The 15,989-nt window shown below is 34.0% G+C and overlaps 1 protein-coding gene across 1 annotated transcript; it reads right to left on the bottom strand.

Moving 5' to 3' along the window:
• Positions 1-3,245: 3,245 nt before the first annotated feature.
• On the bottom strand, positions 3,246-5,799 carry LOC125204836 (F-box protein PP2-B15-like). The gene is made up of 3 exons (XM_048103579.1): positions 5,423-5,799; positions 3,931-4,049; positions 3,246-3,824 (listed from the first exon to the last, which is right to left on the bottom strand). Exons 1-3 carry the CDS (start codon positions 5,780-5,782, stop codon positions 3,404-3,406), a joined length of 900 nt encoding a protein of 299 aa, XP_047959536.1. The 5' UTR covers positions 5,783-5,799; the 3' UTR covers positions 3,246-3,403.
• Between the last annotated feature and the right edge of the window lie 10,190 nt (positions 5,800-15,989).

Below are 15,989 nucleotides of genomic sequence, written 5' to 3'. Positions count from 1 at the left end.
TTAATTATATTACAATACTAATAAAAAAGTAGTTTAAAAATGTATATTACAATATTGACAAGTTATTGAACAAATAATATCCTTTCAAACAAATCTCTAATAAATGAATTGATAGTAATTGAATATATATAGCACTATCTCTAAATTATAATTTGACAAAAAAAGAGAGAATATATCATTAGATAAAAATAGTCTTTCATAGTGATTAGGTGAATATTGCGATTTATTTGACAAGAAATGGCTTACTAAACACATTGGGCAAATATTCAAAAAAAGTGAAGGCGCGTGGCTGAGAATCAAACTCAGCACCTCCACCTCAACTATGATATATAGCCAGCATCAATTGCCAACTACGCTAATAAGTTATATGAGTAATGATTCTGAATATATATAATATAGTAAAAACTCGAATGGCTGGGGGCCCAAGGGCCCCCCATGCCCCAGCGTGGCTCCGCCCATGATTGTGTGTGAGGATGTACTACTATATAGCTGTAAGCTGTCACGTCGATCACCTTCTCCTGTATCGAAATTAGTAGGCTGATAAATTACGTGGATTGGGTCGCTATCGGGTTGAGGATTGAGTCGCTATCGGGTCAACTCAATATCGACCCAACTTTATCGGGTCTCAACCCAACCCAACCCGAAATCTCGTGTTCTTATCGAGTTCAACCCAAACAGATTCGTGTCGGATTCGTGCGTATTTCGTGTTATCCAAAAAATTATTGGTCGTCTTTTAATGATAACAAGTTACTAAACAATATAAACGCTATACGATAACGACCGACATATGATATTATATAATTAAAATTTAATATTATACGATAAAATAAGATATTACAAAATTAAAATAATTAATTTAAATATTTTTTAAATCCAAATAATAAAATTAAAGTATGTTAAAATTAAATCTAACTAATAAAGTTAAAATAATTAAAATAATTATTTTTATATAAAATTTAAGTATGTAGTAATACTTTTTTATCATAAAAAATAATTAATAATAGTATTAATCATATTCTTACTAATAAAATTAAAATTATAATATTTTTTAATTAATAAAATAATTAAAATTAAAATTTAATATATTATTTTAATTAATAAAAATAATTTTTTTTTTTTTCTTAACGGATAACCCAACCCGACCCAAATCCGACCTGACCCAACCTAAAATTTCCGGGTTCTTATTGGGTCGACCCTATAAGGACTCAAATCATAAACGTGCGTGTTCGTATCGGGTTAACTTCGTGCGGATTCATATCCAATTATCGTGTCGGATCAAAAATTGTCAGACCTCAATTTACATTACATTTTATAGGGCACCAACTGTAGGTAAGAAAATGAGAAAGCTTCACCAGCTTTCTATTTGAAATAATTATTTTCCAAATATATAATATAACTAACAAATTATTTTATTGATTAAATTCATGGAGTAATATAAATTGATCAAACAATTTTTTCTTCTACATTATAGATTGTATAGATGAGAACAATTATTTGATCATGTGATTTATCTTTTATTATTATATTGTTTAAATTCAAATAAACGAATACTTCATTGGTCTTCCATAAATAAAATTTGTCATTTTTGTCTAAATTTACCAAAATTAGCTCACTTTGATTTTTTTAAATTGACTCACCACACATACACTTCCACTTCTAATGATACTTCCACTTCTAATGATGCTGAGTCTTATTATTCTCTATCACTAGTTAATATGTGAACTTCTTTGTTTCACTCACCTATTTTACGAATTTTACATTAAAATTTGTGTCGTTCCTAAAGTCTATATTTTTAGGGGAAGAGAAAGGAATGAGTATATAAATTGAACAAACAAGTTCTTCTTATATGTTGTGCACTAAATGGTAGATCATAATTATATAAGATATTTTAATCAGTTTCTTATAGAAAAAAGTTATGATTCACAACCTACGTAACTGCAGACAATCTGCCATGAATAGTAGAATAGTTGTAGTGTCGATTCTAAAGTCACTTTTGTACTCTTATTAACTAATTACGCTAGGGATGGTATAACACCAGATTGGATCACAATGAGATAAACATTTCTATGTTAGTTAAACTAAGTATGATGTCTCAATAATTATTTACTTCATATAAAAATAACATTGCACATACGATATTGGGATATTGGTTATGTAGTATACTTTGATATGTCAATAAGTGACACTTTTAGTAACTCGGATATGGAATGTTGTCATGTTGAGAAGTGTCAATCAATATACAAAATGTCTACTATTGTTACGTTATAGATTCATGTATGGATATTTATAACATTTTTTTAAGAATTTAATTAGAAAATATGAATATATAAATGAATTTTCGATATGAAATTAATATTATGATAAAGCTCAAATTAAGGCGAATAATATGTCTAGGGCAGGTAATTCGGTCATCGGTTAGTCGGTTAACCGATGACCGAACCGATTACAGTGTTTCTCGGTTAATCGATAACCGAAAATTTCGGTTATCGGTTCGTTTCGGTTCCAAAAGCAAGGCGTCTATCGATTATCGGTTCGGTTCCGGAACCGATCGGTTAGAACCGATGAGAACCGACTCCTCATTTCCACCGCTTGGCTACTCCCAGCTGCCCGCCCACTGCGCCGACTCCTCCTTCCCAGCGACGCAGCCACCAGTGACACAGCACATTCATACACAAGTTGTCTCAAATACATAAGCACATTTTGAGTAAGCAATTATTCTTTCTCGTGAGTGTCTCAAATTTGAGTAATCAAATATTAATTCTCAAATTATTCTTATTTGCTCTTACATTCCAGAAATGTATGAATGAACAGAGCAGTTTGTTGTTAATGTCAAGTGTTTATGTTAATGTCAAGTGTTTATGTTACTTGCTTTTGAAAGAGAGTGTTTATCAGAATTTAGATTTTCCAGCACCATTCCTCACAGCAAAAATCATGAAATGAGGAAGAACAGGGGTGCCGATGTATTATTTGGCAGTAACATATTTAGTTTTCATTGATTTTGTTACTTTACATAATATTTTTTTTAATTCGGTTTCAGTTCGGTTAATCGGAACCGAACCGACCCTATTCGGTTAGGAACCGAACCGAACCGATGCCAATTCGGTTTCGGTTCCGGTGCTCCGATTTCGGTTACTGTTCATCTCGGTTAACCGTATTGTCGGTTCGGTTAGAACCGAACCGACCGAATTACCTGCCCTTATATGTCTAACTGTATATGCACCCAGTGCAATGGTTATAAGTGTATCTCAAAAAAAAAGTTGATGATTAAATAAAATCTTTTATAAGAATCATAAACGCAAATGAGTGGTAGGCTGGTAGCTACATCCAAACTATAAAAATAATTATGACATAAGTAGAAAACTTAATTATTTGGTGCTTAAAATTATAGTGCTTCCAAGAATTCTCAAGTTTTAGGTCTAAGCTCAATCCCTTCAACAACTATGCCCCCCTTGAGATGCACACCATTTGTTTCTCTAAACCAAATGTTCACCACTTCTTCTTCCTTCCTCCCATTACTATGAAACTCTCCTAGTTCCACCTCCAACCATTTGTCGCCACGAGGATGAATCATGTTATCTTCCTCTCCATATAAACCCTTTGGTCCATGCCTATGATTTTTGTCGAGATGAATTGTTCTATTCGTTTTGTAGTTTCCGATTTCAATCGAAGCCTCAGATGGCACAACATCCAATCCAAAAGCGCGATTCACCAATTGAAGAATGAGATATGCTCTATAAGTCGTGTTTGGGGACAACATTCCGATATTTACTTTTCCATGCAATTCTAGCCAAGAGACCATTACTAGCTCCGCAGTCTCAGAGAATCTGATTTTGTGCAATCAAAGAAAAATTATATAATTGAATGATTAAATTATTACAAAAATGAAAATAAAATGAATTAGTTAATTAGATGTAAGTTGAAGAAATTAACCTCGAGTTGTCCACCGGTTTCCACGACCAATATAAAGAATTTTTCGACCAAGCAATTGAGAGTTCCCTTGCACTCAACATATAGATTTTCTTGGTCGTATTTTTATCTATTGAAAATGTCTGCATTTGTCACACATTAATAACTCTTATTAGGTCACGATTCCTCTGCTTCGTCTCATCAATAATGTTACAATTAGAAACATTATATTTAATGATCGCATCATATCATATATTATAAATATTGAAGTCTACGTTTAATCAGGAGTAGATATAAAAATGTATTTCTGTAGATGCTATATATTCAAAATCTCGAATTTAAACTTTTGAAATAACTTACTAGTACATGTTTTTTGTAATAATAGAATTTTTTTGCACAACATTTAATTAATACTCCTTCGGTTCCCTCATAGTTGAGGCAAAACTTTTCGGCACATAGTTTAAGATAGAAATGTTGAGTGTGTTATATAAATAAATAAAAAAGTAAGAAAAAGAAAAAAGTAGAGATAATAAAGTAAAAAGTGAATAAAGTAGTGTGAGAGAAATTAAAGTAAGAAAGAGAAAAAAGTTACTAAATATGGAAAAATGACACAACTATTAGGGAACTTCCTGAAATAAAAAAATGACTCAACTATGAAGAAACGGATGTAGTATAACATGCTAAAAATTTAATGATATTATATTAAAAAAAAAATACAGTTTTATAGGCTTAAGTCCCCTTATGATATCATAAGGTGTGTCCTTCCTTAACTCGAGAGAATGATATCATTATTACTTATACAAATTTACGAACTTGAACTATAAAAGTTTATGATATCCATAGAGTAGGTGCTTAAGCTCAAGAAGAAAATGTTAAAATAAGAATTACTACCTCCGTCCCCCAAAATTTGCTACAATTTGACCCGACACGGGTTTTAAGAAATGTAATGGAAAGTGAGTTGAAAAAGTTGGTGAGATATGGGTCCTACTTTTAAAGTATTAGTTTTATAATAAAATGTGAGTAGGAATGAGTTAGTGGAATATGAGGTCCACTACTAAAAATGATAAAAGTGAAGTGTATCAAATTTTCAGGGACGGACCGAAATGGTAATATGTATCAAATTTTCAGGGACAGAGGTAGTAGAAGCTAAAAAATAGTTAAAAACTGTATAACACGAACATAATATAATGCTCTCTTTACATATTACTCCATAGTTTTGAAATATGCTTATTAAATATAATATCGTTATGATTTTTTATGATATAGTAATAGTACTATATAAATTCGAGTTATCTATAAGAATATAAATTTAATAAAATTAATACTTCTCCTATGGCCCCATCTGAGTATATCAAATTGTAGATAATTTCGTCGTAAACAGGGGAGAAAATTGGCACATACTATATCACATGGAGTATATAAAATAGTTTTAGATATTACCTATGCTAAAAGAAATCATTAATAAGTAATGAAATATATATCCACACGCATAAATCGTCATCAAGCATATAATGACCTTTTTGCCAGCGTCGATGAGAAGCGGCGCGGACGAGAGGCGGCGAAACGCATCTTTCTTGGAGGAGAGATCCACCGGCGAAACCGATCTGGATACGATGTCGCGATAATCAGGCGGCAGAAAACTCTCCCAGACGGCGTCAGAGGCGGCGGCGGTGCGGAATGCGGTGGAGACGGCCGCCGCGGAGCAAGCGTCGCATGGCGAAGTTAGCGCGATTACGAGGGACAAGCAGTCTTCCGGCAGCGCCTCCATCAAACAGGAAAAACGAAGATTCAGCAGCAGAATTAAGCAGTTGCCTGTTTGTTTGGAAATCATAGTATAAATTATAGAGGTTGGGTTGGTGACGGTGACCGATAACATGTGATTGTAAATCGTCATTTTATTTTCATAGTGTTGTCATCTCTCATATTCCTTTAACAAAATGACGACATCTATACATCTTTGATAAATTCCCGTTTTACCCTTTTTTTGTTTATTAAATTACACTAGTACTCCCTCCGACGTCAACATTTGTCTCATTTTGACTCGTCACGAGTTTAATAAAATGTAAAAAAAGTTGTTACAAAAGTTAATGAAACATGAGTTTTATTTTATACATTAATATTATAATAAACTGTGTATAAAATGAATTAATGGAATGTGAAATATACTACGAAAATAATAAAAATGGAATGGAACGATTAATAAATGATACTACCAAAGGATTAATAATTACTCCCTCAGTCTCCAAAGAATATACACTTTGGCACGGATTTTAATATAACATTGGTAAAGTAAGAGAGAAGTAGAGATAAAAAGTATTTAAAGTAATGTTAGTGAGGAATAGGTCTCACCTCATTAGAAAGAAAAGAGTTTCCAAAATTGGAAAGTGCATATTCTTGTAAGACGAATTAAAAAGGAAATAATGCATATTCTCGTGAGACGGATGGAGTATTTAAAATTGTGTCCCGTTGATCTAAAAGTCTAAAAATTGTTATACTAGTTCTTTCAACATTATTTACACTATTAATGGGCATCCTAATTTCTAAGTAGGGTATTAGTTTTAACATATAGACATGACACCATCGACAATTGCTAAAGAAAAATAATAATGACCCCAGAATCCCTCTAATTGATGCTAAACTAGTACAATCAATAAACTAAGAAACTACTACGTATATATGGTTGAGATGAGCTCAAAGACTGCATATTGCATAACATTATACATACATAATATGATATTGATCTCTTCATTCATCATCTTTGATATAGTATGAAATATATAACTATCCTGTGATGAATTTGATACATCAGACAACCTTCCGCTAGATTTTAGGAAATAGAACCATTGTTAGTATATTATTTAGCATTTGTCATTTACAAATGTCTTCCTAAGTTCCTATATTTGGAGTAGAAACTAGAGTTAACGTGTGTTAGATCACAATCAAAATCCCCCTACCACTATAGGTTATCCAGTCTAATATCTAATTATCGAAAATATCTTTTTGGCTGGGCAGTAGTCTTAGATGATAAATATTGGGCACAACCTAATATTTTGTATATGTGGTTCAGGATTGCTCTACATTAAGAATTTAAGATGATTGTTCGCCAGCCAAAAATATGTCTAAAGCAACGTGCATTTGCCGTTTTATTAGACTAGTATTTTGAATAATTTTCTCAATTTGTAACAAAATAAACAGTACGTGCAAATTTATCCAACCGTGGAGAAAATGAAGTAGCTTGATTTAAAACTAGTATATCACTCCCTCACGAAACAATATCTAATTAGGGCTCAAAGGTACGGTATATCTGCTAATAACTGAACACAGAGATATACACATCCAACATCATACAATCCAAAAAGAAATCGAAGAAAAGGTACTATATGAAAATAGAACTCCAAAATTGAGTTATAAAATAATATAATTAAACCGCCCGTAATCTAATAATCATAATATATTGGGGGGTGATAATTAATGTCTAGCCATCCTAGCATTGTTATTGCAATTAATCGTGTGCTGAAAAAGTCTAGTTTAATAATATTCTCAAGAAGTGTTTGGAAAAATATCTTATTATTAAGAAATTAGACGGACAATCAATATTTTTTACTATAACTCTATTTGAGCTTGAATTAAATTTTGGCTCAGTTTAATTAGTAATAGACCATCAAGTTTGATTCAAGTCGGAACCTCCCTGAATCCCTAATTTGATGTATTATAACTTTATATTAAGGAGACTAGACAGAAGACATAATTTATTCATAACTCTTGAAAATTCTATCTTGGAATTTTGAAATTCTCTCTTCTTATTCTAAAAGAGAGATTCTAATTTGGTTCTAATAGAGTTCTTTTGGTTTTAATAAGTTTTGTCCACCTAAAGAACATAACTTGCCTTCGGAAAACAAATTCAAAAATTCGTGGTTGAGTACGAAGAACTTCACGTGGAGAAGTCTCAAGCAATCTTCAATTCTTTGGAGAACCAGTTTGGTAACTTTTAAACGTAGAATTCATGAGTTATGGTTAAATTCCTTATGCATGAATTATTTGCATTCTACTAATACGAAATTAGCTATTTAACATGTGAGTTAATTTGTCTTATAATCGATTAAATAGATTTGTGCATGATTTATTTGTCCATACAAGTATTCTGTTGTGTATGGTTCAACATAACCCCAACAGGCAACATGTACCTAGATGACTTTTTGCGCACATATGAATCTAGACAACTACACATGACGGGACACATATACATATTTGCCACGTTATGTTCCGTTGTGTTCTCAATGCAGAATTGGACTATTAGATTTAATTTGGTCCATTTCAGTGGTTCAAAAAGATTAAGGTGGCGTCGGTTACCATGACTAAAATCATGAGACTATGCATGTAGGATTAAGTTGTGAAATTATTTTAGTTGGAGGTAGAGGTGTCAAGTGGGCCCCAGCGAGGACCGGTGACATTTGGGCCCGGCCTGGCCCAGGCCCACGTCTGAAACGGGCTGGGCCGGAGCTGGGTTTTAGTTAACCTGAGCGGGCCCAGTGATAAGGCTAATTTCATGCATCGGTATGTGTGAAAAAAATGTTATAATTTGCTGGGTCTAACACGTTTCCTAAGCCAGGTGTGTGAAGAAAATTGCTAGATCAAGGAAGTTATGAAGGAGATGGTCTAGCGGGAGAATGGAACGAAATGAGCAGGAATTACGAGGAAATTGGCGTGATAAAGGAAGTTTACAGCTGAGGGCAACAAAGTCATTATCTATACCTCGCTGGGCCCACTAAAACGCCTATAAATAGAGAAGAGCATGCAGCGCAACAGAGGATAGTCTTCCACTCTTCTTAGCTCATACATTTTTACACACACTTGGGAATGGTTTTGGGGTAATCGTGACATGGGGGGTATTTTCTAAAGATTTCGTGCTTGGCAACACCGTCCTAGTGAGGGCGAAGATACAATTACTTTCAATTTCAGTTGTTTTTTTTGCTAATTTCCGCCGTCGAACTTCACTTTTGGGAGTCGACCTTGATGTTGATGATGTTTAAGTGTTTTACCGTTCATGGATCTACGTTTAGCTGTTTAATTTCAAGTCATTTTGCATAGATCTCTCTGCTGTTAGCTTAATTCTTCAATTGCTATGTCGATCTCTATTTATTTCGTTGTTAAGGTGTTTGATGTGGAATTTGGTGACAGATCTGTGGTTGTTTGAGTATTCGGAGTTCTTATTTGTAAAATCTGACGTGATGGAGAGTTTCTTCTGTTTGGAGTTCATGTCGGACGCTTGGATCCGGAGTGGATTTAGCGTCTGAGGTTGGATTTGGCGTGTGGAAAGACAGTAGTTCGATAGATTTGTTTTATTTCTTCTTGGTTTCTATTTCACTTCGTCTAGGGTATACAGATCTGCTAAGTTCTTCGTTTATTATGCATTAATTTGATTTCAAGTCAGTAGCTCTGTTTTTTTTGTTTTACTCATGCTGTTTCTCTTAAGAAGTTTTTTTTTACGCAAATTTGGTTGTAGAAGACGATGTCACTGTCAGTTAGTACGAGAGTTAGTTATTCTGCCAACTTTTCAGTCGTACCTTGCTTTTTTTAGACATGGTCCCCACCGTAGATTTATTTCCTAGGTCTAGCTGTTAGGTTAAGTTTCTTTCTAAGGTTCCCAAGTCAAGTTAATTTTAATTTTCCTCAACCTAAGAAAATGCGTGGCAGCAGCCAACACCAAAAATGTACTCCCAAATCCTTGATTATGAGTCTTACGCATCCTTCTCTGTGGGATCGATCCCTACTTCCCTATACTAGGTTTAGTAAAGTGGTTGAGGGTTTTTGAAAAGGGAAAGTGCTTGTGTGTCCGACGACCGGGATTCCGCACGACCCACGAGTTCCTAGACCAAGTGATCTAGTGGACTTGCTGGATCTAGGGAACCTGCTATTTTCCTATTTGAACTCACTACACACACACTTATTCCCCTTGCTTCACCCAGCCAGGCCGAGCCCAGTTAGCAAGTGGGCCGGGCCGGGCTGGGATGGGCTAGATTTTGAACTTTTTAAAAATGCATTAAAATCATGAAAATTTGAATTGAAAATGGAATATTGGTAGGATAGAAGGAAATATGAAACGACTAAATGATTAATTGAAACTAAGACCATAATTAGAGATGATGTTAATAATATACATATGTATATATACTATTCATATATTACATATATAGAACATTTAACTTAATTATCGCTATAATCATGGAACCAGAATATGAGAAGAATTTATACGCATAAACATATGCATTTCTAGTTTAATGTAAATATTTTAACTATCACTATAATCATGGAACAATGAATCTCTATATTAATGCAAATATTTTTAGTTCTGGAATCCACTATTTTGTAAATAGATAAATTAATTAACAATCAATCACTATAATTATGTAGATGTTGATTAATTCTAGGAGTATGGATCGATCTACTATTTTTATTGAGAAAAAATTAGTTAACAACCAATCACTAAAATTAAGAAAAAATTATTTTATAAAGAAAAATTAATTAACAACTAGGCAATCACTAAAATTATGGAAATATTATCTTATAAAGAAACATTAATTAAAAACTAATGACACAATCACAATTTCTAGGAATTATCTCCTTTATTATAACTATCACATTAGTCAATTAGTTCAAAATCCCCTTTATTATAGCTATCACATCACATTATAGTTATATACTTATATAGAGAATAATGAGAAGAAAATATTACTACATTAATATAGGAATTAATTTCGAATAGTCTACTGGGTGAGGATGAATTAATTATTTTGATACATGCAGCAATTTGAAATATTTAAATTAATATGAAAAAACTATGCATAAATTATTCATAAAATATACTACTATATTACTAATTTTATAAGAGATATATATTGGGCCGGGCCTGGGCTGGTCCTGGGCCGGGCTTCAAGTGGTCCTGGGCCCGGGCCGGTCATGGGTTTGTAAAACAGCCCAATTGGAGCCCGTTTGAAGTACTAAGCCCAGCCCAGGCCCTCTCTATTTCAGTAACGGGTCGGGCCTGGGTTGGCCCACATCGGGCCTGGGCTGGGCTGGGCTGGGTCGGCCCGGCCCACTTGACATCTCTAGTTGGAGGGGAGAGGCTATGGCTAATTATCATGAAACTATCCATCTAGGATTAAGTTGTAGGATTTAATCTTATGAACCAAAACATGATACATATTTAATCATGGGATTTAATCTTGGCAACCAAACACCCCATAAGTTGGGCCCAAAAATTCCAAGCCTCGGCCCAAAGAACAGTTCAAAGACCATCCAAAGACTAATTAACCAAGGCAGTGTGTGAGGTTTGGCCAAGCAGTAGAGGGTTAATGTCTGATGACAAAAGTCTTAGGTTCGAATCCTTCGTAGCGTAGGCTTTAAATTTAAATTCATTTATCCAAAAAAAATTAACAAAATCCAAGGCTACTGGCACACGGCTAGGTGGACCAGCGGTAGCGTGCATGCGCGTATGAGTTTTACATTGTGCACATAATTATTACAAATAATAATTTAGCCTCTTAAATAAAAGATTAATGAAGACTTTTTTTCAATATGGGATTAAGTAACATACGTTAACAATCTCAACTCCATTCTATAAAGACAAATTTTAATATATTATTTCTTATTAATCAATTTGGAAAAAAATGAATATATCGTGATCATCTACTCTACTGAGTAGATCGATTCTATATTATATAGTTTTAAAATATTAACACTTTTTTCACTCGTACTAATATTAATGCTAATCTCCAAGCCTTTGTGTGAATTATATTTCACAAGATTTACTTTGAAGATCTAGATTTAATTACTCAAAAGATAGAGACGCAAAACGTGAACAGAAAAGAAATGATGAAGAGTTCCATGAATTAGAATTATCCGTCGGAACCATTAGATTAGATCTTCCTCAAACACATGAGGAAGTTCCAATAAGGCATAACTACTGTCACTAAAGACTAACATAAATTGACTCCACCTAATTAGGTACACTCGACCTATGATTCACTTAGATTTTACATGATTTTAGAGGGTAGTTTTACTTGGTTTTGATCATATATTGTGTACTTTGAGACATGATTATAGTTGATTCTCTATTATATTGTTATTTTGACCATTTTGTGAAGAATGTGTAGAAAAATGTACAAAATATGTGGATGTGCAGCTGCTCAATGTTCGAGACAGCTTTTCTGGAGATTTTGAAGTCCGATTCGCATGTAATTCATACCATTCTCTTTGTCTTCAAAAGAAATTCGCGAGGATATCTTAAACGTCTCAATCGGAGTTCGGTAGAAGAAGTTATGGCCGTTTTATCAAGACTGCGCAGAGCAGTGACATAGCTGGCGACCCACCAGGTTCGCATGCAAACGAACCTGACGACCTGCCAGCAAAAGACTAGAAAAATGTCGTAAGCGGCTGGCGACTCGCCAGCTTCGACGCACACCCAACCTGGCGACCCGCTAGCTTCGTCCGACAGTTTATTTCGGGCCCAAAGTCAACCCTAGGTATGTATATGCATAGGAAACGCCTTCAAACACAACTTACACGCCTTCTACCCCAAAAATACCACTTTTTCACCTAGAAAGAAGAGAAGAACGGGCAGAGGATGAGTATTCATCGCAAGATTGAAGACAAGGCCTCCAATCCGCCCAATCCAATTCTAAGATTTTCTACTTTTAGTTTTATTCTTGTTCAAACAATGTTTTTGAATATTTCTTTGAATATTTCTTTGACTTTTGTGTTGAACATGAGTAGCTAAATCCTTCGTAGAGTTCTACGGGGGAGATACAATGATTCTTATGTTTAATTGATTTACTTTCTCTATGCCTTGACTCATGTGGTTATTTTGACTTCTCTTGTGCTTATACATTTATTTGATTGATCACCTTATAAATGCATGTGGATTTTACTACAATACTCGGGAGATGAGTAGTTTAATTTGAAAGAAGAGAAGTTGACGTCTTTGCCAATATAATCGACAGATTTGAGCCTTTGAATGAAGCTAAGTATCTTAGGAGCTTTTAGGAGTTAGTTACCTTAGTTTTAGGAAGGACACTTCGGTTCTAGGTAGCAATCTACAAATTGTATGCTTCGGGAGAAGATATAGTTTTACCTTAGTGATAGCTTAATAACCCTTGAGACCCTTGTTGGCATAGTTTGGAAATTAGTTGAGCATAGGATAGTTGTTATCGATCCCGTAGGATTCTACCCTTCTCATCCTTGATCTACATCCGTTTTCTTATTTGCTTTTAGTTCTCTAGTTGTTTTTAATTGTTTTTACCTTGCTTTTAAGTAGATTTAGAAAACTCAAACTTTCCAATTCATCTAGATAGTAGTTGAGGTTGATTCGTGGTAATTAGGTTGACACTGATTGTCTCTGGATACGATACTCTTTGCTTATTATTTGCTACATTAGCCCCGTATACTTGCGGGTATACTTGTGTTAAAAATAAGTTAAGTCAAGTTTTTGGCGCCTATTATAAAACTACAATCAAGTTAATTCATGTAGCTTACTTCTTACTTAATTGTCCTCCGGTTGAAATCATGGTGATTGTTTTATTAGGATAATTGGTCTATTTACATTTTTAACACAAACAGTATAATATTAATTGTTAAATTAAGTTATCCACATTATTTATCTAACATACTACCAAATAATAGTCAATATTAGCTTAACCATCTAAAACCAAATAATTTAATACTACTACTAGTACATTAGCTTAACCATCTAAAAACTAAATAGTTTAATAGTATGATCATTTATCTAACATACCAAGGAGGAGTCCATATTAGCATAACCTATCTAAAAATAGTTTAATAAATTTTGAACTATGCATATTAAATTCTACCTAGATACCAAAGATACCCTAAGATGAAATTATTAAGTTGCAACCAACACAATTAATATTTGGCAAAACACATCTTTAAGTCCTTCTACTTTGATTGTTTATTTCAATAGATTCTTATATAATTTTTCTATTTTAGTAAGTCCTTGTACATTTTTATTCGATATATTCTAATCCGTATTTAACGAAATTGTTAATTTTTCCTTATAAATAACACATCATATATTAATTGTTTAAATATATTCCACCTAATATCTTAGGTGGAAAATATCATTATAAAGAGATAAAACAAGAAAAAACTTAGAATTCCACGTTAAAAAGGAATTCCTGATTTATATCATTGGAACTAAACATTTGATTAACAATCATATTCAATCTAATCAAATAACCAACACATATTGAACGCCAGAATATTCGGAAACGGGACGGAATCAAACCACACGCTGCCGCACATGGCAACGAGAGCGGCGATGAGAGAAGAGATAAAGAGATAAAATTCATCATCGATTTGGGCCTGCTCTAATACCATATTAGAAATGAGCCACTCACCCCTTAAAAGACCTTATAAGTGGGAGGGTTATCCATATTTATATAAACGAGCTAGAATCATCACCAAGTTGATGTGAAACAAGATTTAAGAGTCTTAACATACGTTCCGATAGTGCTCTCGGATTGATGTGTTGTCCCCAAAGATAAAATGGTTTCATCACTGAAGTAACAGCACCTTAGCAGCATAGCTCTGACAAATTAGAAAATAGCGATGAATAGAGCTTTGACACGAATTGGAAAATGGTGTTAGAATGCATAGATAATTACCCTATTTATAGGTGCAGTCCTATGCATATGGGAGGTAAGAGTAAATTAATTTTGCCATCATGGCTTGACCGTAACCACCAGGGGTTACAAGCCGTTACGGGTGCAAGAGCTAATTAAAGCCAAACTTGGATGGATGTATCAGGTCACGACGTGTGTCAAGGTTACGTGCCAACCACATTTGCTTCGCCGCGTCATGTTGGCTCGTACACGGCCTCGCCCCAGTCCCCGTCCACTTCCACGTCAACGCACGCACCCCACCCGCCCATGGCCACGACACACGAGGCGCGAGGCATGGTGGACGAGATGCTAGCGGTGCGTGCGTGTGGGCTCTGCGACCCATCTTAGTCCACTTAATTATTACAAGTAATAACTTTGCTTATTAAATATACATGTTTAGTAAGTCTTTAACAACCAGTGTCAGAATATTAACACTCTTAATTAATCCCTTCGTTTCATCTCATTGCTCTTTTACAGCTTGTTATTGTGACCAACTTTAATCTGATATTTCTCAATCACCGTGTACCGATTTAGAGAAAAATGAATATGCCACAATCATCTACTCCGAATGTAGATCGACACTATATCATTTAATTTTGCAAAATTAAATATTCCGCCACATTCGGTCAAAACCTTTGACCGGTCACGATTCTAACAATCCCCCACATGACTGAAATAGTCATATGCATTATGCTTGCAGACACAAGCACAATTCTCAAGAGGTATAAAAACATAAGGAGAAGATTCAGTCCACAACATTTCAGAAAATCCAGTCCAACATGATTGGACTAAACATGTGGAAGTCGACCGTCATTTCATCAAAGGGAAGATTGAAGGAGGGATTATAGAACTTATATTTTTTCAGCCAGAAAATCAGTTTGCAAACATACTCTCGAGACTGAAGGTCTTCAATGAAGCCTTGGGCAAATTGAGTATCGGAAATGTCGTTGCTCAACTTGAGGGAGAGTGTCAAACATACCAAATAGAAAATCATACCAAATAAAGTACTCCCTCCGTCCTACTCAAGATGTCCATATTCTTGAGTGACACGTGATTTTAGGTGTAGTAAGTAGAGATAAAAAGATGTTGAATGTTTTAATAAGGAGAAAGGAGAGAGAGAGAGAGAGAGATTTAATTTTAAATATAGAAAGTGGACATTTTAATAATGACAAATTAAGAAAGAAAGGTTAACATCTTGAGTCGCCGGAGATGGTAGTAAATAATTTAAATGGTAAAGATACGTAATTGATACACGATTATATATAGTCTAACAATAATTTATTCTCTACCAAAAAAATTGTATTATGCCCTATATTAAAAGTACTAATGAAAAAGGAAGAACCGTGAATATTATTAAGAAATATTCACACCTATTACAGTATTTAATAGTTTCAATATTATTAATAT

Source organism: Salvia hispanica, chromosome 2 (genome assembly GCF_023119035.1).
Source record: "Salvia hispanica cultivar TCC Black 2014 chromosome 2, UniMelb_Shisp_WGS_1.0, whole genome shotgun sequence".
In the NCBI taxonomy this organism is placed as follows: Eukaryota; Viridiplantae; Streptophyta; class Magnoliopsida; order Lamiales; family Lamiaceae; genus Salvia; species Salvia hispanica.
Note: the sequence above shows the minus strand (reverse complement) of the source record. Positions and strands in the feature narration are given on the sequence as shown.

What these genes read in the sequence shown, in the direction of transcription:
- LOC125204836 (XM_048103579.1), bottom strand. Translation starts at nt 5,782, where the DNA reads ATGTTATCGGTCACCGTCACCAACCCAACCTCTATAATTTATACTATG. An exon ending in TCATCGACGCTGGCAAAAAG is followed by an intron (nt 4,050 to 5,422) that starts GTCATTATATGC and finishes TGACAAATGCAG; the next exon opens with ACATTTTCAATAGATAAAAA. An exon ending in AAACCGGTGGACAACTCGAG is followed by an intron (nt 3,825 to 3,930) that starts GTTAATTTCTTC and finishes GCACAAAATCAG; the next exon opens with ATTCTCTGAGACTGCGGAGC.